General features: G+C 56.8%; 1 protein-coding gene across 2 annotated transcripts in view; it reads left to right on the forward strand.

The window, feature by feature from the left end:
• MEGF8 (multiple EGF like domains 8) overlaps positions 1-23,496 on the forward strand; it is a 43,149-nt gene extending 19,653 nt beyond the window's left edge. For both annotated transcript variants that reach the window (XM_059045293.2, XM_067020419.1), the window contains 23 exons: positions 219-467; positions 976-1,175; positions 1,498-1,708; positions 1,806-2,055; positions 2,574-2,706; positions 4,216-4,463; positions 4,554-4,664; positions 4,823-4,941; positions 5,320-5,527; positions 6,063-6,243; positions 6,804-6,967; positions 7,733-7,877; positions 8,895-9,126; positions 10,250-10,373; positions 10,523-10,736; positions 10,891-11,105; positions 15,478-15,685; positions 15,881-16,040; positions 16,456-16,648; positions 17,131-17,301; positions 17,470-17,600; positions 18,098-18,230; positions 20,462-23,496. In XM_059045293.2, the coding sequence (XP_058901276.1) occupies positions 219-467; positions 976-1,175; positions 1,498-1,708; positions 1,806-2,055; positions 2,574-2,706; positions 4,216-4,463; positions 4,554-4,664; positions 4,823-4,941; positions 5,320-5,527; positions 6,063-6,243; positions 6,804-6,967; positions 7,733-7,877; positions 8,895-9,126; positions 10,250-10,373; positions 10,523-10,736; positions 10,891-11,105; positions 15,478-15,685; positions 15,881-16,040; positions 16,456-16,648; positions 17,131-17,301; positions 17,470-17,600; positions 18,098-18,230; positions 20,462-21,730 (5,269 nt within the window). In that variant the 3' untranslated portion in view covers positions 21,731-23,496. The remainder of the gene's footprint in view (positions 1-218; positions 468-975; positions 1,176-1,497; positions 1,709-1,805; positions 2,056-2,573; positions 2,707-4,215; positions 4,464-4,553; positions 4,665-4,822; positions 4,942-5,319; positions 5,528-6,062; positions 6,244-6,803; positions 6,968-7,732; positions 7,878-8,894; positions 9,127-10,249; positions 10,374-10,522; positions 10,737-10,890; positions 11,106-15,477; positions 15,686-15,880; positions 16,041-16,455; positions 16,649-17,130; positions 17,302-17,469; positions 17,601-18,097; positions 18,231-20,461) is intronic.
• Positions 23,497-27,691: the final 4,195 nt, after the last annotated feature.

Here is a 27,691-nt window from a genome sequence, read left to right on the forward strand (position 1 = left end):
AAATCTTTTTTTGACTGCCTTCTCTGGGTTTTTCTCTGCCTCTCTTCCATTTCTCTTTCTGTCTTTGTCCGTATTCATATTTCTTTCTGTCTCTCTGATTGATCTCCTCTCTCCCTGTTACTGTTTTCCTGTCTCTGTCTCTTGTTTCTTTATCATCCCCGCCCCCCCCCCGCCCCCGCCATCCCAACCACCTCCTTCAACTTCCCCCCCTTCCCCAGTTGCCTCCAGGGGGACTTCTCCGGGCCTCTGGGGGGAGGTAACTGCTCCCTGTGGGTCGGGGAAGGCCTGGGGCTGTCTGTGGCCCTCCCTGCCCGCTGGGCATATGCCCGCTGTCCGGACGTGGATGAGTGTCGCTTGGGCCTGGCGCGGTGCCACCTGCGGGCGACCTGCCTGAACACACCTCTCAGCTATGAGTGTCACTGCCAGAGGGGCTACCAGGGTGATGGCATCACATACTGCAACCGCACGTGAGTGGGGCATGGGTTTCCATGGAGATGTCGCCCCAGGGCTGGTGCATGCGGAGATGTTGGAAGGAAGTGATCGCGGTGCTGGGCTGCCTCCCATGGAGCCAGCCTCCCCAGTGAGCCTTGGCTTTTTACCTTGCAGAGCAGGCCCTCATTAGAGTGATAGGGTCCTCAATGTAACACTAGTTACTGTGGAGACAGGTCACCCCTGGACTGCAGGCCACAGGCTTCAGCGTTGCCGTAGAGATGGAGGAGGACCAAGTTGAAAGGGGTTTTCACAGGGAACAGATCACCAGTGGTGATATTTGGTTACTATAGAGACAGGAGTTACTACATGTGATGGGGTTGCCTTGGAGACACGGCCACCCATGGAGTCCAGGATCTGTGGCACAGGCAGTAGCTTATGATGGTGTTGCCATGGAGATAATGGGGTGGAGTGGGGTGAGGGGTGGATGCCTTGGGGACTCCAGGCCTGCCCGGTCCTTCCCCCACCCCTTCCACACCCCCTCAGGTGCCTGGAGGACTGTGGCCATGGGGTGTGCAGTGGACCCCCAGACTTCACCTGTGTGTGTGACCTGGGCTGGACGTCGGACCTGCCCCCTCCCACGCCTGCCCCAGGACCCCCCACCCCCCGCTGTTCCCGGGACTGTGGCTGCAACTTCCACAGCCACTGCCACAAGCGGGGGCCTGGCTTCTGCGATGAGTGCCAGGGTGAGCAGCCCTCATCCTGAGCTCCTCGGGACTGGCCTCGGGGGAGCCTCCTTGGGGCTTCTGTTTTCTCTTGTCTGTGTGGGGTTCTGCGTCCCCTCACCCGGCTCTGAGTCCCTCTGTCCCATTGCCTGCTCCTCACCCCGAACAGGTTTCAGTGTCACCCACCTCTCTGGCGGGCCTCGGTACTCCCTCTTGGGATTTGCAGTTGCTCCCCAGTCGGGGTTCCAGTTACCCTCCTTTGAGCCAGGTGGGCTTGGGGAGGGTCGGGCTCCTTCTCACCCTTGCCCCTGACTCTGCATCCTGGCCGCTGGGGCCTCCACAGACTGGACGTGGGGGGAGCACTGTGAACGATGCCGGCCGGGCAGCTTTGGTAACGCCACAGGCTCAGGCGGCTGCCGGCCCTGCCAGTGCAACGGGCATGGAGACCCACGCCGAGGCCACTGTGACAACCTCAACGGGCTCTGCTTCTGCCAGGACCACACTGAGGGCGCCCACTGCCAGCTCTGCTCCCCTGGCTACTATGGGGACCCCCGGTGAGCCAGGGGCCAGCCAGGCGGGGCAGGGTGGGGTTAGGGACGTGGTGGGATAGGGCAGGACTGGTCTGACGCTGGCTCTCCTCCATCTCCCCAGGGCTGGTGGCTCCTGCTTCCGGGAGTGTGGGGGTCGTGCCCTCCTCACCAACGTGTCCTCCGTGGCACTGGGCTCACGCCGGGTTGGGGGGCTACTGCCTCCAGGTGGTGGGGCAGCGAGAGCTGGGCCAGGCCTGTCCTATTGTGTGTGGGTTGTCTCAGCCACCGAGGTGCTACAGCCCTGTGCCCCTGGGACCCTCTGTCCCCCACTTACCCTCACCTTCTCCCCCGACAGCAGCACCCCCTGCACGGTGAGCACCAAGGGCACTGTTTACAGGCCCACGTCTCCCCCACCCAGTCTGAATCTTCAGACCAGACCCTGGCCCCCATGTCCGTGTTTTTTCATCCATCAAACTCCCAGTTCTATTCCTCAGACCCCTACCCATTTGTTCCTAAGCCCACAGACCCTCCCATTTCCCAGATTGCCTCCTGTTTCCTGGACTCCAGTTTCCCATTCCCCAGTCCAGGTATGGTAAATATTGGTACCTTGTGAGCCAACTCTGATCGATTGGTAGTGGCTGCCAGGATCTGTGTATTGAGAAAGAGGCTCCATGCAAGAGTGCCTGATTGATTAACCATGTCTGTTATGAACAAAGGAGTGGGAATGGTGGCCTCCATGCCACAGTTTGACAGTCTGCCCAGGTGGTTCAAGCAGCCTTTTCCCCAGTCTCAGATTGCCCTCTCTTCTTGAGCTGCACCTCCTCCCAGACCCCAAGCATTCCTCTTTCTGATCCTCATCATCCCCTGATCCTACTGTACACCTCTCCAGCTGAGCTATGTCCTGGCCTTTGATGGATTCCCGCGCTTCCTGGACACTGGTGTCGTCCAGTCGGACCGTAGCCTCATTGCTGCCTTCTGCGGCCAGCGGCGGGACAGGCCCCTCACTGTGCAGGCCCTGTCTGGTATGGGGACTGGGGGAAGTGGGACCTCTGTTCTGGGCTGTCCTTTGTCCCTGTACCTTGCTACCTGAGGTGGGCTCAAAACCCAGCCTGACTCTGCCAGCTGACTTGCTGGGAGACTTGCTGGCAGTCCCTTGCCACCTCTGGGTCTCAGTTTCTTCAGCTGAGAGGCAAATAGAGAGGATTGTACTGGCTGGGTTGTGTCTCTGGACACTTGGGACATGTTTTTGGGGCACACAGAATGTAGCTGGTGCAGGGGCCCCTGACCATCTATCTCCTCAGCCCGCTGGTTCTCATCCAGGAGTGACTTTGCCCTTTGAGTCATTTGTCTGGAGACATTCTGATTGTCGTGATCGGGGCTGCTACTGGCATTTCGTGGGTGGAGGCCAGAGATGCTACTCTGCATCCTGCAGTGCACAGGTTACAGCCCCCACAACCAAGAATTACCAGGCCCTATTACGTCAGCTGTGCTCAGCTGACGGAGATGCACTAGAAATAATTTGTTACCCATGGCAGTTAAAGGGCCTGGGTTTGGAAATGCTTCTCTTCATATTGTAAATCAGAGTGGCTCCAAGGCTGTGAAAGAGAGGGCAGAGTTGTAGTTGGCCTGACGGCGATTGCACACAAGCCCAAACCCTTCACAGTGAGTAACTAGAGCTGAGGGGCCCTCAATTTCATTTCACTCAGCAAATGTTTACCTGCAGTAAGCTGGGCCTGAGCTAAATTCTGGGCATGTAGCAGTGAACAAGGGACACAGGCGCTGCCTTCACAGACTCACAGCAGAGGTGGGGACTGACAAACAGCAGGGAACAAATTGTAGTCAGAATAGTGACACTTTTGGTAAGGAACAGGAGGAAATGGAAAGGAGTGGGGAGCCTGGCTTGTCTGGGGAGATGGGGAGGGAGCCTTTGCAGAAGGGAGATTTCACGGTGTGGACAAGGGGCAACTAGTTCAGGTGGAGGAATAGCAGATGCCCAGGCTTTAAGAACAGGAAGCGGGTCGGTGGTGCTGGAGCGAAGAGGTCCGGGAGAGTGGGAGGTGATGAGGTCAGAGGGCCTGCAGGCCACCCCTCTCTTTTTTTTAAAAAAAATAAATGTTTTTATTTTTATTTTTATTTATTTTTGGCTGTGTTGGGTCTTTGTTGCTGCATGCGGGCTTTCCCTAGTTGCGGCGAGCGGGGGCTACTCTTCGTTGCGGTGCGCAGGCTTCTCACTGCGGTGGCTTCTCTTGTTGCGGAGCCCGGGCTCTAGACGCATGGGCTTCAGTAGTTGTGGCACGTGGGCTCCGTAGTTGTGGCTCATGGCTCTAGAGTGCAGGCTCAGTAGTTGTGCACGGGCTTATTTGCTCTGAGGCATGTGGGATCTTCCCAGACCAGGGCTCGAACCCATGTCCCCTGCATTGGCAGGTGGATCCTTAACCACTGTGCCACCAGGGAAGCGCCCCCCCCCCCCCCCTTTTTCAATATCACTTTAACTGAGGCCTTGTGACAAGCCTCTGTACTCTCTCCAACAGGGCTGCTGGTGCTGCACTGGGAGGCCAACGGTTCCTCGTCCTGGGGCTTCAATGCCTCTGTGGGCTCTGCCCGCTGTGGGTCAGGGGGCCCCGGGAGTTGCCCTGTCCCCCAGGAGTGTGTGCCCCAGGACGGGGCCGTAGATGCTGGACTCTGCCGATGTCCCCAGGGCTGGGCAGGCCCACACTGCCGCATGGCTCTGTGTCCTGAGAACTGTAATGCCCACAACGGGGCAGGGACCTGTAACCAGGTACAGGGGAAAGAGGGCAAGCTGGGCGGGACAGGGAGCCGGATGGGGGTAACCAAGGCCCCTCCCGAGCTTCCTTCTGCTGTCCCCCAGAGCCTGGGCGTGTGCATCTGTGCTGAGGGCTTCGGGGGCCCTGACTGCGCCACAAAGCTGGACGGTGGGCAGCTTGTCTGGGAGACCCTCATGGACAGCCGCCTCTCAGCCGTGAGTTGTGGATGCCACTCTCCGGGGAGGTGCCATGCAGCCCGCTTCCTGGATCGTCCTCCGCATTCCACTCCCGAGACTACCCCCTAGACCCTAGACCCAGCCTGACACTCTGTAATGACCTTACCTGAGCCCTCATGTCTGCACCCCACCCACAGGACACCGCTAGCCGCTTCCTGCACCGCCTGGGGCACACTATGGTGGAGGGACCTGAGGCCACCTTGTGGATGTTTGGGGGCCTGGGTCTGCCCCAGGGGCTGCTGGGAAACCTGTACAGGTGAGGACTGCCCTGGGGAGGTAGGATACCTGAATGAGGTAAAGGTTACCTCAGGGGACACTGAGATGTCTCTCACATAAGAGTCCCCTCAGGGGTGGGGTGCAGAAAAACCTCTACAGGTGAAGGATACCCCCAAAGGATGCTGGGACACTTGTCACAGGAGGCTGACCTCAGGGACTGGGATACTTATTTGGGTGGTGCTACCCCAGTGGATGGTAAGGTGATTGTCATAGGAGGGTCACCTTAGGGGTTTGGGGATACCTGCCAAGTGGGAGAGTGATCCCAGGGGATGCTGGGATACCAGTGAGTAGGGGGGTCACCCAAGGGGATGCTGGTATGACTGTATAGTGAGGCTGCTTTTTTGCATCTTGGCCCCAGGTACTCAGTGAGCGAAAGGCGGTGGACACAGATGTTGGCAGGAGCTGAGGATGGGGGCCCAGGCCCCTCACCCCGCTCCTTCCATGCAGCTGCCTATGTGCCTTCGGGCCGTGGTGCCATGTACCTGTTGGGGGGGCTCACGGCTGGGGGTGTCGCCCGGGATTTCTGGGTCCTCAACCTCACCACCCTGCAGTGGCGGCAGGAGAAGGTGAGCATCTCTCCCCTCCCCTAGTCCCCACAACCGGGCTGTAGCAAAGGTGACCAAAGCAGCTCCTGCCAGCTTTGCCGCCAGAGGGAGAGGCTTCCTCCCAGGGCTCCAGCACAAGTCCCAGAATTGAATTTCATTGGCCATTCTGGGTCACATTTAATTCCTGAGTCAATCCCTAGCCAAGGGGACGTGAGGCTCTGGTCTCCAGGCTGAGGCACAGCCCGCTGTGGAGCCGGTACAGTCAGCCCCATGCAGCCAGAGTGGGAGCAGAGGAGCAAGGGTTTCGCAAAGGATCCCCGGGCTACTCCCACCTGAAGAAGTGACACTGAGCAGGCAGAAACAGCAAGAGGTCTGCTGCTCACCTGCTGGGACCATGGCTGGCGGGAAGGCCTGGGGTCTGACCAGCCCCAGGCAGCTCACTACCTCCTTAGTGGTTCAAGGGGAGCTCGGGGAGCTCTGAGCCTTGCTTCTACCCACAAAATGACCCCTGACCTCTGCCCCCCTACCCCCGTGACCTCCACCCTTCATCCCCAAGGCCCCGCAGACCGTGGAGCTGCCAGCAGTTGCTGGTCACACCCTTACTGCCCGCCGAGGCCTGTCTCTGCTCCTGGTGGGTGGTTACTCCCCTGAAAATGGCTTCAACCAGCAGCTACTTGAGTACCAGCTGGCGACCGGCACCTGGGTGTCCGGAGCCCAGAGCGGGACACCTCCCACAGGTGGGCCTGGGGACGGGGCGTGGCGGGGAGGGGGCGCCGCGCTTTTGACCCCCAGCCATCCTCTCTGTCTGCTCCTGTAGTCTGTGGTCACTGCCCCCGCTACCTGTTGTCTCCCTGTCTATCCCCATCACCCACCCACATTCTCAGGATACCGCCTTTTGAGAAGTTCAGTTTCTCTATATACTCCTCCCAGACTTCATGAGAAGCTGCCCACCTCCTGCCCAGTAGCAGTGGGTCACTGTTTCCCTCTTCCAGTCCTAGATCAGTGCCCCTCAGGTATTTTCCTTTCTCTCCCTCTCCTTCTACATTCTTTGATCACGGTCCGCAAGGTCATTCTGGTCACCCTGTCTCCCTCTCTTCTCTTTCCCAGAGTCTCTTTAATGGTTGTCCTTTAGAACCGAAGGGAGAAGGAGGGGTTGAGAAAGGCTTCCAGGTCTCTGGCATCAGGGCTTGGTAGGGTGATGCTGTGGTCATGAGAGGGGGAGCCCAGGAAGATGGGGAGCGTTCCTGATCACCAGCCCTTCCCCCAGCCTCTGTGCTCACTCATCCTCCACCCCCAGGTCTATATGGTCATTCCGCTGCATATCACGAGGCCACTGACTCCCTCTACGTGTTTGGAGGCTTCCGCTTCCACGTGGAGCTGGCGGCCCCATCCCCTGAGCTCTACTCCCTGCACTGTCCTGACCGCACCTGGAGCCTGCTGGCCCCTTCTCAAGGGGCAAAGGTCAGGAAAAAAGGTCCAGACAGATGAGTGAAGGGAGCAGGAGGGAGGGGAGGGCCCCCCCCCTTTACCACTCCCCCCCCTTTCCCAGTGCCCCAGGGACTGGCTCAACCTTGGGTTCCTGCTCTGCCTCCTTTCCGGTACCCCAAGTCACCCCTTCTTCTCTCTGTGACTTGGAGGTAAGACTCCTAGACCAGGAGGTCAGAGGCCTGGGTTCTGCCGCAGCTCTGCCACACTCTGGGCGTGGCCGTGACAGGTCCCTCCCCTTCCTGGCCTCTGCAGCTGTGAAACGGGACACTGAGTCTCCTTGTGCTCTGCCTTCAAGGCCAAAGGAGACAGTGTGTGGGAGAGCATGAAACCCCGGGTATGCTGATTAGAGACAATTGCATTTGCCATCCACAAACATATTCCCACGCCCTTCTTGGGGCTGGACCGCAAGGGAGATGGAAGTAAGAGCCCCAGCAGGATATGCCCCGGCCCAGCTGGCGAGGTCACACAAGAAATGTGGGGCTCATCTCAAGCATCTGAGGCTGGGTTCCTGAGGAACAGCATGGGGTTTGGGGGTTCTGGGAGTTCAGGGAAAGGAGATGGCTGTGGAGACAGCTCTGAGGAATGAGGGAGGCTTCCCGGAGGAAGGAGGTGAGATTTGAGGAAGTTAGGGGCTGGGGCGTGGGGAGGTTTGGAGTGGAGGGTGGGCTGAGAGGGAGCACGAGGAGCGGACGACTGTGGGGTCTGACAGCCCCGTCCTGCCGTGTGTCTCCCCATCAGCCCCGCCCCCGACTTTTCCACGCCTCAGCCTTGCTAGGGGACACCATGGTGGTCCTCGGGGGGCGCTCGGACCCTGACGAGTTCAGCAGCGATGTTCTGCTCTACCAGGTCAACTGCAACACCTGGCTCCTGCCTGACCTCATCCGTAAGTCCCCCACTCTCCCTGGGAGGCCCCGGGACAACCAGGGGGGAGCCCTGGCCCTGTCTTGCGACTCTCACTCATTAGGGGTCATTTGGGTCCCTTCAGGCCCACAAGTGAAGCTCCTGTCCTCTCCACGTTATCTAAGCACCCACGGAGACACCCTCCTTTTTTTTCCTTAGAAAAATTTTTAATTCCGTTTTTGAAGTAATGATAGTGATTGTAGATAATTTGTAAAATAGGAAGGAAAAAATCCCCCATAATCCCATTCTCTAGAGACGACAACTGTCACATGTGAGGGTGCTTCCTTCCAGTTCATAGGCTGGAAAGGGATTGTATCTTGCCATTTTATTTCATTTGACAGTCATTGTAAGTGACTGACTGTGTGTGTGTGTCTCCGGGCCTGTCTCCTTTGCTTTTTGTTTCTCTGTCTGACTCTCTGTCTCTAACTCTCTTTTGTTCTTAATCTATTTTTTCCACTATTCTGTGACTGTTTATTTTTTTTGAGGATTTAAAAAAATGTAGGTGAAATTCACATAACAAAATTAGTCATCGTAAAACGAACAATTCAGCGACATTTAGTACCTTCACAGTGTGGTTCAACCACCACCTTGGTCTTGTTCCACAACATTTTTTTTTTTGGCCGCGCCACGTGGCATGTAGGATCCTAGTTCCCCGACCAGGGATTGAACCCGCGCCCCCTGCAGTGGAAGCGTGGAGTCTTAACCACTGGACCGCCAGGGAAGGCCCCGGGTTCCACAACATTTGTCTCTGTTCTTATTCCACTCTTCTCTGTTCCTTTTTTCTGTTTATGTGTCTCTCTCCCTCTCTTTTGTTTTGCTCTCTGTGTCTGATGCTCTTGTCCTGTTTGGCCTTATCTATCTTCTCTCTGTCTTTCACTGTCTGTCTCTGCTCTCCTTAGACTGTCTCTCCTCTCAGCATCCCTCTCTGACTGGTACCTTTGTGTGAATCTCTTCCTCGAGTCTCCTGCTCTCTCTCTCTGAACTCTCTGTCTTTCCCCAGGCCCAGCCTCTGTGGGACCGCCAATGGAGGAGTCTGTGGCCCATGCTGTGGCGGCGGTAGGGGGTCGCCTGTATATCTCAGGAGGCTTTGGGGGAGTGGCCCTGGGCCGCCTTCTGGCCCTGACACTGCCCCCTGACCCCTGCCACCTGCTGCCCTCGCCTGAAGCTTGTAACCAGTCTGGGGCCTGTACCTGGTGTCATGGGGCCTGCCTGTCTGGGGATCAGGCTCATAGGTAACCATGGAGACTGACAGCATGTGGGTGGGTGGGTGGTACTGGTACCCTCCAAAGTGGGTTCTGTGCCAGGCCAGGCTTGTGGGGGAGGCCTCAGCAGGGTATGGTCTGGTTAGGAGGCCAGCTCACGTGGGAAAACGGGCAGCTTATCACAGGCAGGGGCTGGCTCGGGGACCTCACCGAGTGGGGAGCCCTGTTTGTGGGCTGGGGTTAGCTGAGTCTGAACTGGGCCCTAAGTGACCAGTCAAGTTTAGACCATGAGGGTTCAGAAGTGGGGCTGTATCTGATGTATGTTAGAAACCATCTGAGTTGGGGAAGAATGAGATTGGCAAGGTGGGTGGGTCAGCTCAGAGAGGGCTTCCAGTGCCTGGCTGAACTGGGCTCCATCCGCCTCCAGAGACGCCTTGTCTGGAGTTTGGGAATCCAAACATACCAGGAGGCTGAAGGCGCTGCCCTAGGTTTAGCCCAAACTAACTTGACTGAGCAGTTATCCCGCACTGGTATGAGGCTGCTAACGGGCTTTATTTTGTCCCATTAAATGTGTCACCATGTTTACTGCAGAATATCACAGGGTTTGATTTTTAGGGTCCTCCCCCAGACTCTGCTAGGGGTATTATGCTTTTCTGAAACCTGGGAAGTTCTGAAACAGGTGTGCCTTCAAGGATTTTGAGTACGGGATTATGGCCTTCCACTGTGGGTGGTGGGGAGCCACAGAAAGTTTAAGCAGGAGGAGGCAGGGGCAGGCTTGTGAAGGAGGGGGTGGTGAGGGGAGGCTGCAGGGGGAGGCCTGGAAGGGGGAGGCTTGAACTGGGCAGGGGGCTGCAGGGGTGGAGGAGGAGGGGGTGGTCAGAGAAGAATTCAGGAGGCAGAGGCCTCAATGGCTGGAGGGACAAGAGGACATGGGATATCGTCCGGTGTCTCTGGCCTGGGTGATAGGTGGGCGTGGGACCATCACCAGGTGAGCTGGGGAGGAGCAGGTTTGGGAGGCCTGTGCTGAGAGCAGTTTGGGATGCATATATGGGACCTGCAGGCCGGTGTCCACGAGGCACCAGGAAGAGGCGGGGGTGAGGAGGAAGGGTGGGGCCTGGCTGAATGTGATGAGCCAGACCTCATGTCTCCCCAGGCTGGGCTGTGGTGGTCCCCCCTGCTCTCCAATGCCCCACTCCCCCGAGGAATGTCGACGTCTGCGGACCTGCAGTGAGTGCCTGGCCCGCCATCCCCGGACCCTGCAGCCTGGAGATGGAGAGGTGAATGATGGGGGTGGGGGTGGGGAAGGGGGCGTGGCTCAGGCACCACTGAGCTCTTCAGCTGGGATTGGGTGGCAAGAGCTGAGGCTGGAGGGACGCTGGGGGCCCTGACAACCCCGCTGAGCCCGTATCTCCCCCGCCCCCGCCAGGCATCCGCCCCCCGCTGTAAGTGGTGTACCAACTGCCCCGAGGGTGCCTGCATCGGGCGCAATGGGTCCTGCACCTCGGAGAATGACTGTCGCATCAACCAGCGCGAGGTCTTCTGGGCTGGGAACTGCTCCGAGGCCGTGTGTGGGGCGGCGGACTGCGAGCAGTGCACAAGGGAGGGCAAGTGCATGTGGACGCGGCAGTTCAAGAGGACTGGTGAGCGCCGAGGCTTGCTCCCCGAGAGGAGAGTCTGGGGGCCTGGATTCCTGCTCCAAGGACGCAAGGGGCTCAGGGGCCTGGTTTGAGGGAGGAGGAGGGGAGGGGGCTGGGGGCCCGGACCTGCTTCTAATCCGTGTGCCCCCGACCCCAGGGGAGACCCGCCGCATCCTCTCGGTGCAGCCCACCTATGACTGGACGTGCTTCAGCCACTCTCTGCTGAACGTGTCCCCGATGCCGGTGGAATCATCACCCCCGCTGCCCTGCCCCACGCCCTGTCACCTCCTGCCCAACTGCACCTCCTGCCTGGACTCCAAGGGTGCAGACGGGGGCTGGCAGCACTGTGTCTGGAGCAGCAGCCTCCAACAGGTACTGACTGCCCCCAGCGGGGTGTGCGGTGGCCCTCCTCCCTGCTGCACACTGACCTTTCTCTAACCCCACCGCCACGGTCCTGCGTCTGCCTCCATTTCCTTAGGGCTGGTCCCACCATCACACTTTCTCTTTCTTCCCACTTTCTCTTCTCTCTCCCCTTCCAACATCTCTTTGTTCCCTCTTTGCCTTGTTCTCGTTGTTTTTTGTTTTTTGTTTTTTTTGGCCACGTCGCACGGCTTGGGGGATCTTAGTTCCCTGACCAGAGATCGAACGCGCGCCCCCAGTGGAAGCGTGGAGTCTTAACCACTGGACCACCAGGGAAGTTCCTCTCCTTGCCTTGTGAGTCTCCCCGTCATGGTCCCAGCGCCCCCTTTCTGACTCCTCAGCCCTGGTGTCTCTCCAATTCTCAATTAAGCTCTCCTCGCCCCATCCTTCCCATGACCCAATACCATCTCCCTTCTCCCTCCCACACCTTTCCACTTTCCTCCTCCATCTCTTTCTCTCTCTACTTTTAGAAATTTTGGTTGTAAGAAACAGAAACCCACTTGAGCTGGTGTTATTATAAGGAACCGGGGTATTTGATGTTGTCTGAAGGTAGGAAGTACTGTTGCTTCATCCTTCTCGGACCGCCTGGTCTCTGATCTCAGCTGTTTTCTGAGCACCTCCATCCTCTGGTTTCTCTCGGCTTGATCATCACTACACACCGCCTCAACTGGCAGACCTTGACCCTCAGTCTATGTGACTTCCTTTTAAAAAAAAAAAAAAAATTTATTTATTTACTTGGCTGCGTTGGGTCTTAGTTGCGGCCTGCGGGCTCTTTGTTGAGGCGTGCAGGCTTCTCTGTAGTTGGGGCACACGGGCTTGGTAATCGCGGCACGCAGGCTTAGTTGCCTCACGGCAAGTGGGATCTTAGTTCCCCGACCAGGGGTCGAACCCGCGTCGCCTGCACTGGAAGGCGGATTCTTAACCACTGGACCACCAGGGGACTCTCTATGTGACTTTCTGATTCCAGAGACCACAGTCATCTCTGTGTCCTGTTAGTTCACATTCTCAGGGAAGACTTCAGCTCAGCTCACGAGTTAGATGTCCAGCCGTGGTCCAGTGAGATGCGGCCAGGGAAGGGAAGGAGCACTGCTTCTGACATGGTCATTCAGACCCACCCCTCATCTGTGGTCTAGAGAGATGATTCCTGAACGAGGGCATAGTCTGGGGAGGTACACACCACCCCTTGGCTGCCCAGTGCCTGCTGTCTCATAAAGTCCATTCCAAAGACGCCTCTGGGGGGAATTCGCTGGTGGTCCAGTGGTTAGGACTCCTCACTTTCACTGCCGAGGGCCCGGGTTCAATCCCTGGTCGGGGAACTAAGATCCCACAAGCCGTGCAGCACGGCCGAAAAACAGAACAAAACAAAAAAAAACACAAAGATGCCTCTGCCTGGCATGATTTAGCTGTCCTGGTGGCAGACACAGGCGGTCAACCCCAGCCCCACCCCAGCAGGAGATAAGAAAGCTTCAGCTACTGCTGTCATATCCAGAAACAGTGTCCCTGGGCCGGAGTTGTGCGTCTGTCTACTCCTCATTCATCTTTATTGTGCAAGACTGTGCAAGACCCAACTGAGGCGTGATTACTCACCATCTCACAGCCCAAGAGTCTACACGAGTCTTTGGTAGAATAGGAGTGCTATCAACAGACCCTGTCTGGGGTGTTTTCCAACACCAACAACCAATCCTCCAGTTCTCTGGACACCAACTGTGTGTTCAACAGTTCAGTTAATTTCTGACACTGTCTACCTGAAATCAGAGTCAGATCCCACGGGTTAAAGTGTTCAATTCCACAAGACTGCTCCCACTTCAGATGCCAGTCACAAATCCAGGCTAACTGGCTGTAAGTTGGGGGATCCTGCCACCCCCTCTGCAGGTTTGATAATTTGATAGAATGGCTCACAGAACTCAGAGAAACATTTACTTACTAATACTGGTTTATTATAAAGGATACAACTCAGGAAGAGCCAAATAGAAGAGGTGAATAGGGCAAGGCATGCAGAGTTTCCATGCCTTCTGTGGACATGCCACCCTCCCAGAAGATGCATTCATCAACCTGGAAGCTCTCCGAATCTCTCGTTGTTGTTGTTGTTGTTCTTTTTTTTTTTTTTTTTTTTTGGCCGTGCCACACGGCTTACGGGATCTTAGTTCCCCGACCAGGGGTTGAACCGCAGCCCACAGCAGTGAAAGCGCAGAGTCCTAACCACCGGACGGCTAGGGAAGTCCCCTGAATCTCATTGTTCAAGTGTTCTTATAGAGCTCAATCTCTCCCCTGACCCCTAGTGGGTGAGTGGAGCTGTAATCACTTGGTTTTTCTGCTGACTCCCCTATGTGTTTTAGTAGCTCAGTACCAGGAACCGGGGACAAAGACCGGATATATTTTTGTATCATACCACACCATCCCATAGGAAGATCGTCCAAATTAGATGGGAGAATGTATGTAGAGCGTGGAGCCCGGCCTGCTATTCAGTAAAAACTCAGTAACATCCCCACATTCCACCCACTGGGAGGATTCCCAGTCTCCGCTGTCTGGGACACACCAAGAGGGTCAGTGCAGCGGCTGGGAGTGGGGGGTGCTCCCCGTGGGGCTCTCAGGGTGGCTGCAAGGGCAGAGGTCCCCTGCGGTGGCACCCCTAACAAGCAGAGGCCTCTCGTCCTTAAGCCTGGGGTCCTTCCGGTGATACACGTCCTCCCTAAATATTATTGAGATGTCCATTATTTGTCTTTATTGGGATCCCAGGGACTGGAAGGCAACACCAGAGAGCCTGCAGGCAGCTCAGGAGGTGTGAGGTGGGAGGGAGTGGTGGGGAGGCTGAATGGAGAGCGTGGAGCTGCTGCTGCATGGGAATGTCAGAGGGCTGCTGCCAGATCTTCTGATTTCTGGGAAAATCAGTTAAAACTGTTGGCTCAGGTGTTTTAAAAACACAGATCAATCGTAACAGGTGCACAGACCAGACCTGTTGTGATTCCGCTCAAGGGCAGCCTTATTTTAACAGTCAGGCTTTGTTCTTCTGAATGCCTTTGGCCTCAGAGCCTGGGGCAGACAACAAGGTGCTCTCTTCCCCGGCTGGCTGGCTGGCTGGCTGGCTTCTTCCCTCCTTCCCTTTGTCCTTTTACCAGATTCTTCATTGAGCACCTTCCTTGTGCCGGGCACTTTGCTAGGCTGTGGGCGTATGTCAGCAGATGAGCTAGGATCCTGCATCTCTTCCAGGGACACAGGAAATGCAGTTTATGGTACTGGGCTGCATCACATTTGGCCACTAGGGGGCTCCCAGCAGAAAGTGCTGAGCAGACTGGAGCCTTGGGCTTCTCTTGGTCCCCTTCCAGATTGCCCCTCTGTTTGTCAAGGGGTGCACTAAATTCAGATCTGGAAGCCTAATCTGGAGGAGAATTTGGCTCTGGCAGTTCAGCCAGGCTCGGCTCATCACCGGCGTAACCCGTAGGGACTCAGAGCTCCAGCCACAGCTATCAGGGTTTTCTATTTCAGGACTGCATGGTTGCTTTGTTTCCTCCTAAGTGCTTCCAGACAGCCAGCCTAGACTGATCTCTTTCCTCTTATACTTTGCTTAAGGCCCAAGCCGTAAATAAAATGCCCTCATACACTGAGGTAAGTTTCCAGGAGTGTGAACCTTACTGAGCACCGTGTCTGGGTCCCAGGACACGATAAGTGATGGTGTGTGAGTTGCTGTGCAGCCCCTGACCGCGGACTCCTCAACTTCCCAGCCAAGGGCGGGAGGATCCTGTTGCCCCAGCAGCTGGGTCCGTGTTCTAAGAGGCTGTGGCTGGCAACCCCCCTCCTGATGCTTGTTGCTTTTTCCACCTGGGATCATTGCCGTTCTTTGATTGTAAGAAACAGCTGCACCCCAAGCCAGGTGGGTAAAGGGGCTGATTATACCAACACAGTGGTGCCTCTTGTAACCCAGGTGGAAAGTGCAGCCAGGCCCCACCAGGGACTGGAGATGGATCCTGGAAAGCTGCCTGTCTGCCTGTCTTGGGGTGTGTGATTCCCATCTATGCTTCCTTCTGTCTTTGCTCTTTTCTTGCCTCTCTCTGTTCTCTTCATTTGCTGTCATTTGTTCACCCAAACGGCCCAGCCAGCCCTAGTCTACACAGTCTAGTTTTAAGGATGTCGCTAGCCTGACTTCTGGTCTGAACTTCTAGTTACAAATGCCGGGGAGGGAGAATGTGATGACCCCTGCTGATGTCCATTTTGGTCCACCTGGTTGTGGCCAGCAGGGGTGAGATCTTGAGAAGAGGGTGCAGTCCAGGAAGATACCCAGGAGGTGTTTGTTTGATCTTCTTTCTCTGCCATTTCCCCTCCCCTGTAGTGTCTGAGCCCCTCCTACCTGCCCCTGCGATGTATGGCTGGAGGCTGCGGGCGGCTGCTCCGAGGACCCGAGAGCTGCTCCCTGGGCTGTGCTCAGGCAACCCAGTGCGCCCTGTGCCTGCGGCGGCCCCACTGTGGCTGGTGTGCCTGGGGGGGCCAGGATGGGGGTGGCCGCTGCCTGGAGGGTGGACTCAGCGGCCCCCGCGATGGTGAGACGGGTTTGCGGACGGGGTGAGTGGGGCTGGTCCCTGTCTGCGTTCTGACGTGGGGTTTGGTGCAGAGAACGTGGAGGGGCGCTGGGGGCTCTCACAGGTGGCGCTCAGGGGAAGGGGGAGCACGGGCCCGGGTGGCTAAGCGGGTGGTTCAGAGGCCTCCACAGTGAAGCCCTTGTATCCTCATGCCAGGACTGACATGTGGGCGACCTGGGGCCTCCTGGGCCTTCCTGTCCTGCCCCCCTGAGGACGAGTGTGCAAACGGGCACCACGACTGCAACGAAACACAGAACTGCCACGACCGGCCCCACGGTTACGAGTGCAGCTGCAAGACGGGCTACACCATGGACAAGTGAGGCTACAGGCGGGGGGGGGGGCTTGAGGGGAGCGGGGCCAGGCAGCCTGTGGGGTGGGAGAGTCTGTGGGGAGCGGTAAAGGACGGGGCATGGGTCAAAGTGGGACATAAGAAAACACAGTCCAAGGTGTGGAGGAGGGTGTGAGGGCGGGGGCTAGGTCGTGGAGGGCAAGGTTGGTCAGTTAGTTTAACAGGGTACCCTGGGAAGGGGGTCATCGCCCCTGGAGGAGGCGCTGGGCTGGACCTGGGGCAGGGGAGCGATGCAGCAGACCGGGGGGTGGACTGGTTGCGAAGAGGGTGGGCTGGCCGGTGGTGGCCTCGGAGGCGCGGTGAGGACCCTGCCGACGGCTGGGTGTGCCTTTGGGAGGGAGCGGCCTGCTGCCCTGTGCTGACTCCTGCCCCACCCCTGCAGCGTGACGGGGCTGTGCCGCCCCGTGTGTGCCCAGGGTTGCGTGAACGGCTCGTGCGTGGAGCCCGACCACTGCCGCTGCCACTTCGGCTTTGTTGGCCACAACTGCTCCACGGAGTGTCGCTGCAACCGCCACAGCGAGTGCGCCGGCGTGGGGGCCCGCGACCACTGCCTGCTCTGCCACAATCACACCAAGGTGTCCGTCCGGGACCTCAGGCCCTCGCCCCGGGCCTCTGTGCCTTCAGCCTACGCTCAGGCATCTTGAGCCTCCTTCCAAGCCCCAGTGAGCTAGGCACAGGGAGGAGGGGGCCTAGCCCTATCCCAGGGGAGTACGAGAGGACCCTGGGGCCACCGTCTGGGTCTGTATCACAGAGGGGCTGCCCTGGATAGCGGGACAGAATTAGTACTGGACCGGGGCGGGGGATCGCGTGGAGGAGCGTCTGGGACCCTGCGGGGAAGGGCTTTCTGAGCTCAGCACTTGGCGCTGAAGGGGAGTGAAACCCCATCACTGGACGTGTGCAAGTGAAGGCAGAGGGCTAAATGGGAGATGGGCTGGGGCTGCCCTAGCCAAACGCCTGTGCTGTTGCTGCCCTCCCCTGGTGCTCTCAGAACCTTCCTCCACTCTCACACCCACTGTGACTCTTCACCCCCTCTGACTGCCCTGTCCCTGGTTTCCAGGGCAGCCACTGTGAGCAGTGCCTCCCCCTGTTCGTGGGTTCAGCCGTGGGGGGCGGGACCTGCCGGCCCTGCCACGCCTTTTGTCGGGGCAACAGCCAGGTCTGCGTCTCCAGGAAGGAGCTTGAAATGGCCAGGAGGGAGCCGGAGAAGTACTTGCTGGATCCAGATGAGGTGAAAGAGGCCGAGGTCCTGAACTCCTGGGTCTGAAGGAGGAGGGGGCCGGGGGCTTGGACTCCTAGTCTGAGGGAGGAGGAGGCTGCTGGGGTCTGGACTCCCGGCTCTGAGGGAGGAGGGGCTGGCCCATGCCTTTTTGTGATCATCCTGTCCTTCCTTGGCCAGATCGAAAACTGGGTGACAGAGGGTCCTAGCGAAGACGAGGCCGTGTGTGTGAACTGCCAGAATAATAGCTATGGGGACAAATGTGAGAGCTGCCTCCATGGCTACTTCCTTCTCGATGGGAAGTGCACCAAGTAAGTGGAAGGGGGTCCAGGAACCCTTGCCCCGCTCAGTAGGAGTAGCTCTGGGAGCCAGGCTCCTCTCCCCAGTCCTGTGCCCTCAGTCAGGAAAGGATGAGACCCCCTGAGGCAGGGGTTGGGGGCGGTGAACTAGACTCAGGTGGGAGACCCTCTCCCTCAGGCCACTGCTGAAACGCAGGCTACCGAGCAGCCCTGGTGGAGACTTTTGGGCAAAAAGAGAAAGGGCCCTGAGGGAGAGGCCTCAAGACAGCCTCCCCATTCCACCCCCTTCCTTCTGAATGGTCAGGAAGCCCTGGAGTCCGTCCATCCTGGGTTCTAATCCTGACTCTGCCACTTACCAGCACTGTGGCCTTGGGGTAAACGGCTTGACCTCTGTGAGCCTCAGTTTCCTCTTCTGGCCTCATGGATTGGAGCTCACGTTTGCAGCATCCAGCCTGGGCCCCTGTAGGTCATGGGAGCTCTATAACCCCCATCTTCTTCCCTCTCTTCAGATGTCAGTGTAATGGCCATGCGGACACATGTAACGAGCAGGATGGGACAGGCTGCCCGTGTCAGAACAACACAGAGACGGGCACGTGCCAGGGCAGCTCCCCCAGTGACCGCCGAGACTGCTACAAATACCAGGTGCGGCTGGAGAAGCAAGTTATGGGCGAAGGGCCCCATGCCCAGATGAGGTTAGAGCTGGGATGAGGTAGCCTGGCCCCGGGCAGGACTGACCACGTGGTTCCGATCTCTGTTGTCATGGGGGTCAAGGTCAACTTGATAGACTGTTGCTGAGCCCTAGTCAGTTTCAGGACCTGGGTGGTGATGCTGGGATCCCAGAAATGAGCCTTTGTGGGCGGTGGAGGTGAGGAGACGGACTCCATTACGGATAGTCACAACTTAAAGATTGCAGATGCCAGAAAACTCATCTCGTAGTAGCTTAAGCAAAAAAGAAAATGTGTTGGCTCTCAAAACTGAGGTCTGGCGTCCACTTGGGGAATGGCCGGGTCTGGGTGCTCACACAATGCAGTCAGGAGGCCTTCTTTCCCTGGATCTTGACTCTGCTTTCCTCTGGGCTGGCTTCATTCTCAGGCAAGTTTTTGCTCAAGTGGCGGCCCTCACCTGATCACTTGGGGCCAGTAGGGGAATCTCATATTATTACTAATACCCATATGCAAATTCCCCTTGAGTCCATATCCCTTTTCTTCAGCTGGGGGGCTCCTGGAGCCCCTGTACTGACTGCCTGGTTGGTTACTGTGTTGCAGGCTCACCTCCCACAGAGGGGATATTCCATGTTCCTTCCTTGGAGTACAGCTCCTACCACCCCACCCACCTACCTACCTTCTCTCTAGTTCCGGAAGGAAGAGAGAATCCCTTGCTTGCCTTAGTCTCCCTACCCATCTACTGGCAAAGATGCGACTACACCCAAAATGGCGACAGAGCTTCACAAGCCTTACTGACCCCTAACATTTCCATCCAAGACCAGAATTTTTGCTTTCTTTCTTTCTTGTTTTTTTTTTTTTTTTTTTTTTTCCCAGCCTTGCCGTGCAGCATGCGTGATCTTAGTTCCCCAACCAGCCAGGGATTGAACCCGTGCCCCCTGCATTGGGAGCTCAGAGACTTAACCACTGGACCGCCAGGGAAGTCCCCAGAATTTTTGCTTGCTTGATGCATAATCAAAAGGCCCATTGGTCTTTGTCAAAACTGACAGCTTCAGAGCTTAATTTCAGACCTCCTCCTCCAGCAGCTCTGTTGGTAGCTCTGAAACAGCAGTTTCTTTAGCTTCTAATGATAGCAGTAGTGGTTAGTATGTAAGGAGTGCCTGCCATAGATACAGTGGAGACAGCACAGACATGGAAGGCTTATGAAGGCTCTGCTAGGGCCTCGGTGAGCTGTGGGCATAAGAGCAAAAGGAGGCTCAGGAACTTGTCCCAGGTCAGACAGCTGGCTGGGTTTGGAGCTTGGACTGACCCTGGTCAATCCCAGAGATTGAGTGGTTTCAACTGGACTACAGGAATCAAAATAGCTGTTATCCAGCCAACTCATTCACTCAACACCTGTTTACTGAGCACCTAATATATGCCAGGCACTGTGCAAGGCACTGGGACACAGTAGGGAACAAAACAGGCAAAATGTTCTGTCGTCAGGGAATTCATGGAGGAGTCCAGCAACCAACAAATGAATATGCCAGACATGCAGTGTGTTAGTGATGAGCAGTAAGGAGGAAAATTAACTAGAAAGGAGGGCTAGGAAATGTTGGAAGCTGCAGTGGTAGGTACAGTGGCCAAGGAAGGCCTCAGTGAGAATGTGACACTTGAGTAAAGACATTCAAACATGGGGGGGAGGGGCAGGGCAGGCAGGAGAGCGATCCAAGCAGAGGCTCAACCAGTGCAAAGGCCCTGAGGCAGGACCGACCCAATATAATCCAGAAACAGCAAGGCTAACAGGCAAGGCTGGCTCACCTGTGCTGGGCCTGTGATTTCAGTAGTGTTTACTATCTGTGTACAGAGGAAGAATCTCCAATTCAGCAAGGTTAAGTCACTATTCCAAGGCCACACAGCGAGTGAAGAGGTAGAGCCAGGATTCAACAGAGCTCTTCATTGCTGTGCCTCAGAGTTCCATAGGCCTTGCCATTAGGGTGCTGTGGTCACTGGGGTGACACCAGGAACATCAGTGCTGGAGTGTAGGATGCTGTTAGTGTCCACACTGTGTCAGGGAAATCCAGGGAGGTCACAAGGAAGCTGCTGGGACACTGTGGAAACCCACGGCAGGGGCTACTTACTAGTAGGTACAAAATATCAGTCCTCCTTGGAGGAGCGCTGGACCCTGACTTCAGCTCTGATGGCCGCCTCCACTCCCTACCCTGCCCGCAGTGTGCCAAGTGCCGGGAGTCATTCCACGGGAGCCCGCTGGGTGGCCAGCAGTGCTACCGCCTCATCTCCGTGGAGCAGGAGTACTGCCTGGACCCCACGTCCCAGACCAACTGTTTCCATGAGCCGAAGCGCCGAGCTCTGGGCCCCGGCCGCACTGTCCTCTTCGGCGTGCAGCCCAAGTTCACCAATGTGGACATCCGCCTGACACTGGACGTGACCTTTGGCGCCGTGGACCTCTACGTCTCCACCTCCTATGACACCTTCGTGGTCCGTGTGGCCCCCGACACTGGCGTCCACACCGTACACATCCAGCCGCCACCGCCTCCCCCAGCCCCCCCACCCCCTGCTGACGGTGGGCCCCGGGGGGCTGGGGATCTGGGGGGACCCGGGGCCGGAGGTGGGCCGGCCACCCCAGCAGAGCCACGAGTGAGGGAGGTGTGGCCACGGGGCCTGATCACCTACGTGACGGTGACAGAGCCATCGGTGGTGCTGGTGGTCCGTGGCGTGCGGGACCGGCTGGTCATCACCTACCCGCACGAGCACCACACCCTCAAGTCCAGCCGTTTCTACCTGCTCCTGCTGGGCGTGGGGGACCCAGGTGGGCCCAGTGCCAATGGCTCGGCCGACTCGCAGGGCCTGCTCTTCTTCCGGCAGGACCAGGCCCACATCGACCTGTTCGTCTTCTTCTCCGTCTTCTTCTCCTGCTTCTTCCTCTTCCTCTCACTCTGCGTGCTGCTCTGGAAGGCCAAGCAGGCCCTGGATCAGCGGCAGGAACAGCGCCGGCACCTGCAAGAAATGACCAAGATGGCCAGCCGCCCTTTCGCCAAGGTCACCGTCTGCTTCCCGCCTGACCCTGCTGCCCCGGCCCCCGCCTGGAAGCCGGCCGGGCTCCCGCCACCCACCTTCCGCCGCTCTGAGCCCTTCTTGGCACCTTTGCTGCTGACGGGGGCCGGCGGGCCCTGGGGACCCGTGGGAGGGAGCTGCTGCCCACCAGCCATCCCTGCCACCACTGCCGGCCTGCGAGCCGGGCCTATCACCCTCGAGCCCACTGAAGACGGCATGGCCGGCGTGGCCACCCTGTTGCTCCAGCTGCCTGGCGGGCCCCACGCACCCAACGGCGCCTGCCTGGGGTCAGCCCTTGTCACTCTGCGGCACAGGCTGCATGAGTACTGTGGGGGGAGCGGGGGTGCTGGGGGCGGAGGACACGGGGCTGGTGCAGGCCGGAAGGGACTGCTGAGCCAGGACAACCTCACCAGCATGTCCCTCTGACTCGTGGTGGGACCCTCAGCCACAGCAGTGGAGTCCCCTGAGGGGGCCACCCTGGACTTGGGGCCCCTCCACCTGGGACACTGTGTCCTCAGAGACCTCTGGTTTCCTTCCCTTGGGCGGGGTGGGGTGGGGTGGGGTGGGGGGTGGGGGTTTCCCCCCAGACAGGGCCTTCTTTGTTCTGCATTCAACAGTTATTTATTGAATACCTACTATGTGCAGACACTGTTGAAGGCACTAGGCAGATCCGGAACCAAGACAGCCAAGGTTCCCTGATCTCATGGGATTTAGGTTCTAGTGAAGGGAGCCCGTCGGCATGCGCGCGGAGACGCGCGCGCGTGCGCGTGCGCATGCGCACAGACAGGTGAGTCAGGCCACGGCGAGCGGGACGAGTGCCGCGAGGTAGCAACGGGACGTGGCTGTGAGGAACCTTGAGGTAGTCACTTGGTCACTGTGCGAAGCTAGACTTTAAGAAGGAAACTGGCTGTGGGAAGAGCTGTGGGAAGTGGGGTCCAGGCAGAGGGAGCCGCGAGGACAAAGGCCCTGAGGCGGGAACCAGCTTCTGTTATTGGAAGGATCGGAAAGCTGGCCAGTGTGACCCAGGCCAAGTGTGAAGAGGCCATGAGGTCAGGGTCAGGCAGGGGGCAGATCACCCAGGGCCTGTGGGCCACACATAGGGTTTGGGGTTTTATTCTCAGGGCGTTGGGCGTCCCTCGGACAGTTTTAGGAGGGAGAATGACAGCATCCGATGTATTTAAGAGGTCTCTCAGCTGTGTGGAGAGTGGACTGGAGACGGTGAGAGAGAGGCAGCAGGGGGCAAGAGATGACTTCCCAGATCGGGGAAGTGGCCGTGGGAAGGGGAGTCGGAACCGATGCAGGCTGTGGTGGAAGAATGTGGCGATGGCGTGGATGTCGGAGGGAGCGAGGGAGGGATCCAGGCTGACCCCAACTTTGTGGCCCAAACTGTGGGTGGAAGGTGGGTTTATAAAGACGGGGCAGACTGGAGCTGTGGGGGAAGACCAGGAGTCCAGCTTTAGACCTAACATCCCGGGGGGGGGGGGAGGCGAGAAGATGGCGGAAGAGTAAGACGCGGGGATCACCTTCCTCCTCACAGATACATTAGACCTAACATCCCCTTTAGAGACATCTCTTCGGGTAGGTCCAACCAGGGAAACAGAGTCACCTGGAGTATTTCAGCAAAGGGAGCTGAGTGCGGGGATGGGCTGTACTGGTGAGGGACGCTGCCGAGAAGAGATGGGACAGTGAGGCAACCCAGGGGTGAGCCAGAGCAGGACGCTGCTGCTGCCACCGCTAGGCTGGAGGGACGAGGCTCAGGTGGTGTTACCTGACCCCAGGACCAGGGTCACTGTGCTCAGAGGGGGCATAAGGAGACAAAGCCCCTGCCTGAGATGCCACCCCAGGAAGGGCAGGGTCGGGTGGGGGACACCAGGGTTGGGAATAGAAATGGCAGAGTTTTCAACATACAGCTCTCTTCCCAGACAGTGCTGCCTTGAAGCAGCATCTGCCCTTTCCCCGGGGCCTACCCTCACCCCAGCCACCACCTTGGACTTCTGAGCCCTTCTGCCCCTTGAGGACCGCCTGTGCCCCCCACCCCATCCTAACCATCTTGAACTTGGGACTCCTCCTTTCCCAAGACTCCATCCCTCAGCTGTTTTTTTTGGACCTTGTGGGAGCTGGGCCCTGTGTCTTCCTCTCCGTCTGAGGCCGTCTGAAAGGGGGGAGCGATTAAAGCAACAAAGTGTGGGGAAGATCCAGTGTCCAAGTGCTGTCTGTATGCAGCAGATGGGCCGTCTTGGCTTTCTGACCCAGCACCTGAGAGCTGGTTAAATCAGATAAATGTCCTTGGTGTCCGCTCCAAGCCACGTGGCCTGAGCCTGGCTCTTCACTGTCTCTCCTGGCGGGGGTGGTGCCACTACAGAAGCTCTTGTTCCCCAGGAGGGATGAACGGAGGGGACATGAGGGCAGTGAGGCCTTTGACCCTTGCCCAGATCCCTGTCACAAGGAGACCCCCTGCTCGTCTCAGGAAGGAAAACAGACTGCCTTGGTCCCAGGTTTGGGTTTTATTCTGGCCCCTGACGTAAGAGAATTCAGGCAGTGCAAAGACTGAGGTGAGGCCCTAGCACGGTGAGCTTTCTCTAATTCAAGTAGATTCTCACAGCCCAAGCCAAAAGCATCATGGGAGCCTTTATCCGCCAGTCCCTGGCCGAGCAAGAGCCGTGTTGCGAAGGAAGGTGGGAGTGGGAGATCTCCATCCCGTCAGTGGGCCTTGCTCAGCGTGGGAATCTTGCTGGGAGTGTTCCACAGTGTACTTAGAACCCAGCCCCTGGGTACAGGCCGGCTGCTTCACCTGATACTGAGCCAAGGACATGACGATGTAACTGTTGGATTTAGGGGGCCTGTGGGTCTCCAGTGTGGCCTGTGAATATCATGGTATTTTCAGACTTTATGAGCAATTTAAGGAATTTTCAGGGATTACTCTGCCCGCACACGTTTTGCCTTTACGAGCTGATAATCGTACCTAACCTCCAAGACGTGACTGTGAGCTTACATTTTACTGAATACCAAATGCTAGATGGCTCGCTATCATGATCTTTACAGCAATCAACTCTATGAGGTAGATACCATGTAATCCCCATCTTGCAGATGAGAGGACAGAAGTTCATAGACATTATTTAGCTGTTGAGTGACAGCTGCCGTTTGAACCCAGACCTGACTCACATCCATGTTCCTGACCACCAGGCTCTTCCACCTCCCAAGGAAGGACTGCTTTATTTAGCATAAGTTGACCTAGCTGTCTCAGCACAGAGTGGACACTAGGAGTAGGTGTTCAAAATGGCCAATTTCTGCTCAAGATAAGGCAGAATTTCCCAACTGGGGAGCTAACTAGCAGTGGGACATGCTGCCTCAGGGAGTCCTGAGGCCAGTGGGATCATCCCACATAACCGGAAAGGAGTTAAGGTGGTTCTTCAAGACTCCTCCATGGGGGCTTCCCTGGTGGCACAGTGGTTAAGAACCCGCCTGCCAATGCAGGAGACACGGGTTCGAGCCCTGGTCTGGGAGGATCCCACATGCCTCGGAGCAACTAAGCCCGTGCGCCACAACTACTGAGGCTCGCGCGCCTAGAGCCGGTGCTCCGCGACAAGAGAAGCCACCGCAATGAGAAGCCACTGCAATGAGAAGCCCGCACACCGCAACAAGGAGTATCCCACGCTCGCCGCAACTAGAGAAAGCCCGCATGCAGCAGCGAAGACCCAACACAGCCAAAAATAAATTAATTAAAAGTGCTGGCCTTCTGCCAGGTCCTGCTAAATGCTTAGGAAAAAAAAAAAAAGACACTCCATGTTGTGTTTGGACCCTTTGGTAAGGTCTCTTATTAGCAGTCACCCTGTGACTTTGCCTGCTGAGCAGAGCGTTTGCACTCTGACTGGACTTTTTCTCTGGGGCACGGAGCCACCTTCCCTCCAGCTCCTGTCACTGCTATGCAGATGCCCCTGTACCAGTGCCCCACAGCATGTGTCCCTCCTTCTCCATGTCAGCCCCTCAGCAGTTGCCTCTCCCTGGTACCCACACACCCGAATGCAAGGGGCCCACACACCCGAATGCAAGGGGCTTGTGGTGAAGTGAGAGAAAGCCTGGACACGGGATGCTAGGGACCTGGATTCTAGCCCTTGTGTGGCCACTGATGGCCTAGGGACTTCAGGAAAAGGGGAGAAATTTTACCAAGGGCCTACAGTACTCAAGCACTGTGCTGGGTGCTTGGCATGAGTCTTTTAATCTTCCCAACATCACAGCTGGGAGGTATGGGCTTGTTCCCCCATTCTGCAGATTCGGAAATTAAGTCCCTTGCCTAAAACTCAGGGCAGATCAGTAGACGAGTCCAGGTTCCGACACAAGCCTGTCTGACTTTCCATTGCCCCCATGTATTACCTCTAAAATCTCTTCCCTTTTCTAAGCCAACGTCTCCCGCCTGTGATCACACATTGTCTCCACCTCCATTGGTCTCCACATATGTCCATGTGTCTTCTGGACATATAGCCGTCAACAAGGTCCCTGCTCTCGTGGAGCTGACAAGCCAGTGGGGAGCCAAATAATAAAAGATTTGGTATGTTGGAAAATGACCGGAAAAACAGGGCAGTGAAGGAGGGGGGTGGGGAGGTAGGTACTTGCTATTTAATGTAAGATGGAAGGGGGGGGCCTCACTCTTTTTTTAAAAATTTATTTTTGGCTGCGTTGGGTTTTCGTCAGTGCGTGCAGGCTTTCTCTAGTTGCAGCGAGCTGGGGTTACTCTTCGTTGCGGTGCAGGTGCTTCACATTGCAGTGGCTTCTCTTGTGCGGAGCCCTGCCTCTAGGAGCGTGGTTTTCAGTAGTTGCAGCGCATGGGCTCAGTAGTTGTGGCGTGCAGGCTCAGTAGTTGTGGCGCACGGGCTTAGTTTCCCTGCGGCACGTGGGATCTTCCCGGGCCAGGGATCGAACCCATGTCCCCTGCATTGGCAGGCGGATTCTTAACCATCTGCGCCACCAGGGACGTCCCGGGCCTCACTCTTAAGATGACATGTGAGCAGAAGTGAAAGAGTGAGCCATAGCGACATCTGAGGAAAGAGCATTCCGAGTTGAGGGAACAGCCAGTGCAAGGATCCTGACGTGGGAGCGTGCCTAACGTCTTAGAGAAACAGCAAAGAGACTCGTGGAGTAGAGAGAATAAAGAGGAGGTAAGGTCACAGAGGGAGTAAGAGGCAGCTTGTGCAGGTCCTTGAGCCGCCGTGAGGACTCTGGCTTTTACCACGTGCAGGAGGAGCCTTCAGAGGGTTCTGAGCACAGGAGGCCTGTGATCTATTTCAGATGTCCACAGGGCTTCTCTGTGGGGAAGAGACTAAAAGGGGGGAATTAGGACAGGAAGCCCAGTGAGGAGCCACTGCATTTGTTTAGGCCAAAGAGGAGGGTGGTTGGAACAAGGAGGTGCGGTAGAATGGGGGGAAGGGAGATTCTGGATCTGTTCTGAAAGTAGAACCAGCAGAATTTGTTGACAGTTTGGATACTGGGCGAGAGAGAGAGTGGGCAACAGAAGGGATGGGGCTTGCTATTTCCTGAGATGAGGAAGACTGTGCGAAGAGCAGACTTGGGGCGGTGGGGAATCAGGGGTTAGGTCTTAGACACGTTAAACTTAAGATGCTTACTAGACATTCCAAGTGAAGAATGTCACTCGATGGTTGAATACACACAGAGAGAGAAGAATAGCAAATAGTACAAATAATATATTAATATTAGAATAGTTACAAATTATTACATAATATAATAATAATATTAACAACAGCTTGTTAAATTGACTCTGGCCTTTCCATCTGTTCCATCTCTTGCCCTCAGAGCTGTATGACATATTAGGGATTATCCTCAGAGGGAGAAACAGACTCAGAAAGGTTTACTAATTTACTAAGAGAACACAGCTGGTAAGTGGCAAGAATCAAGATGGAAGCCCAGGTCTGTCCAACTTTGAGACCCAAACATTTTCTAATCTGCTGGTTGCTTTTCAGTAAAGGGGGTGGATTGAATTGTATGATCCTTGAGTATGCCTTTCAGCTCTAGAGAGTTTTAAACCTGACAGTTCTGTGCCTTAAAGACAAAGAGCCTCCACATCTGTTAGGATTGTGGGCAGGCCAAGAGTCCATAGGTATTGAATGAGCAGGGGGGCTCTCCTAATTTTTTTCTTTGAATGGTTAGTACCTGGACAGTCCCCAGACAGCCTTTCTGATTTTGCTTATTTTCAGGCTCTGGGCAGAGCTTCAGGTACGCAGCTAGGGAGTTGGTGGTTTTACTTTGCTAGTGAGGACTCCCTGGCTTAGTGAGGGAAGAGACTTGCCAATGTCGTACACAGCAGATCCGGGTCAAGCATCTGACTCGACTCTGGAACTCCTTCCACACCTAGGCATGTTCCCTGTGTCCGTGCCA

The sequence above is a fragment of the Kogia breviceps genome, chromosome 18 (genome assembly GCF_026419965.1).
Source record: "Kogia breviceps isolate mKogBre1 chromosome 18, mKogBre1 haplotype 1, whole genome shotgun sequence".
Taxonomy (NCBI): Eukaryota; Metazoa; Chordata; class Mammalia; order Artiodactyla; family Physeteridae; genus Kogia; species Kogia breviceps.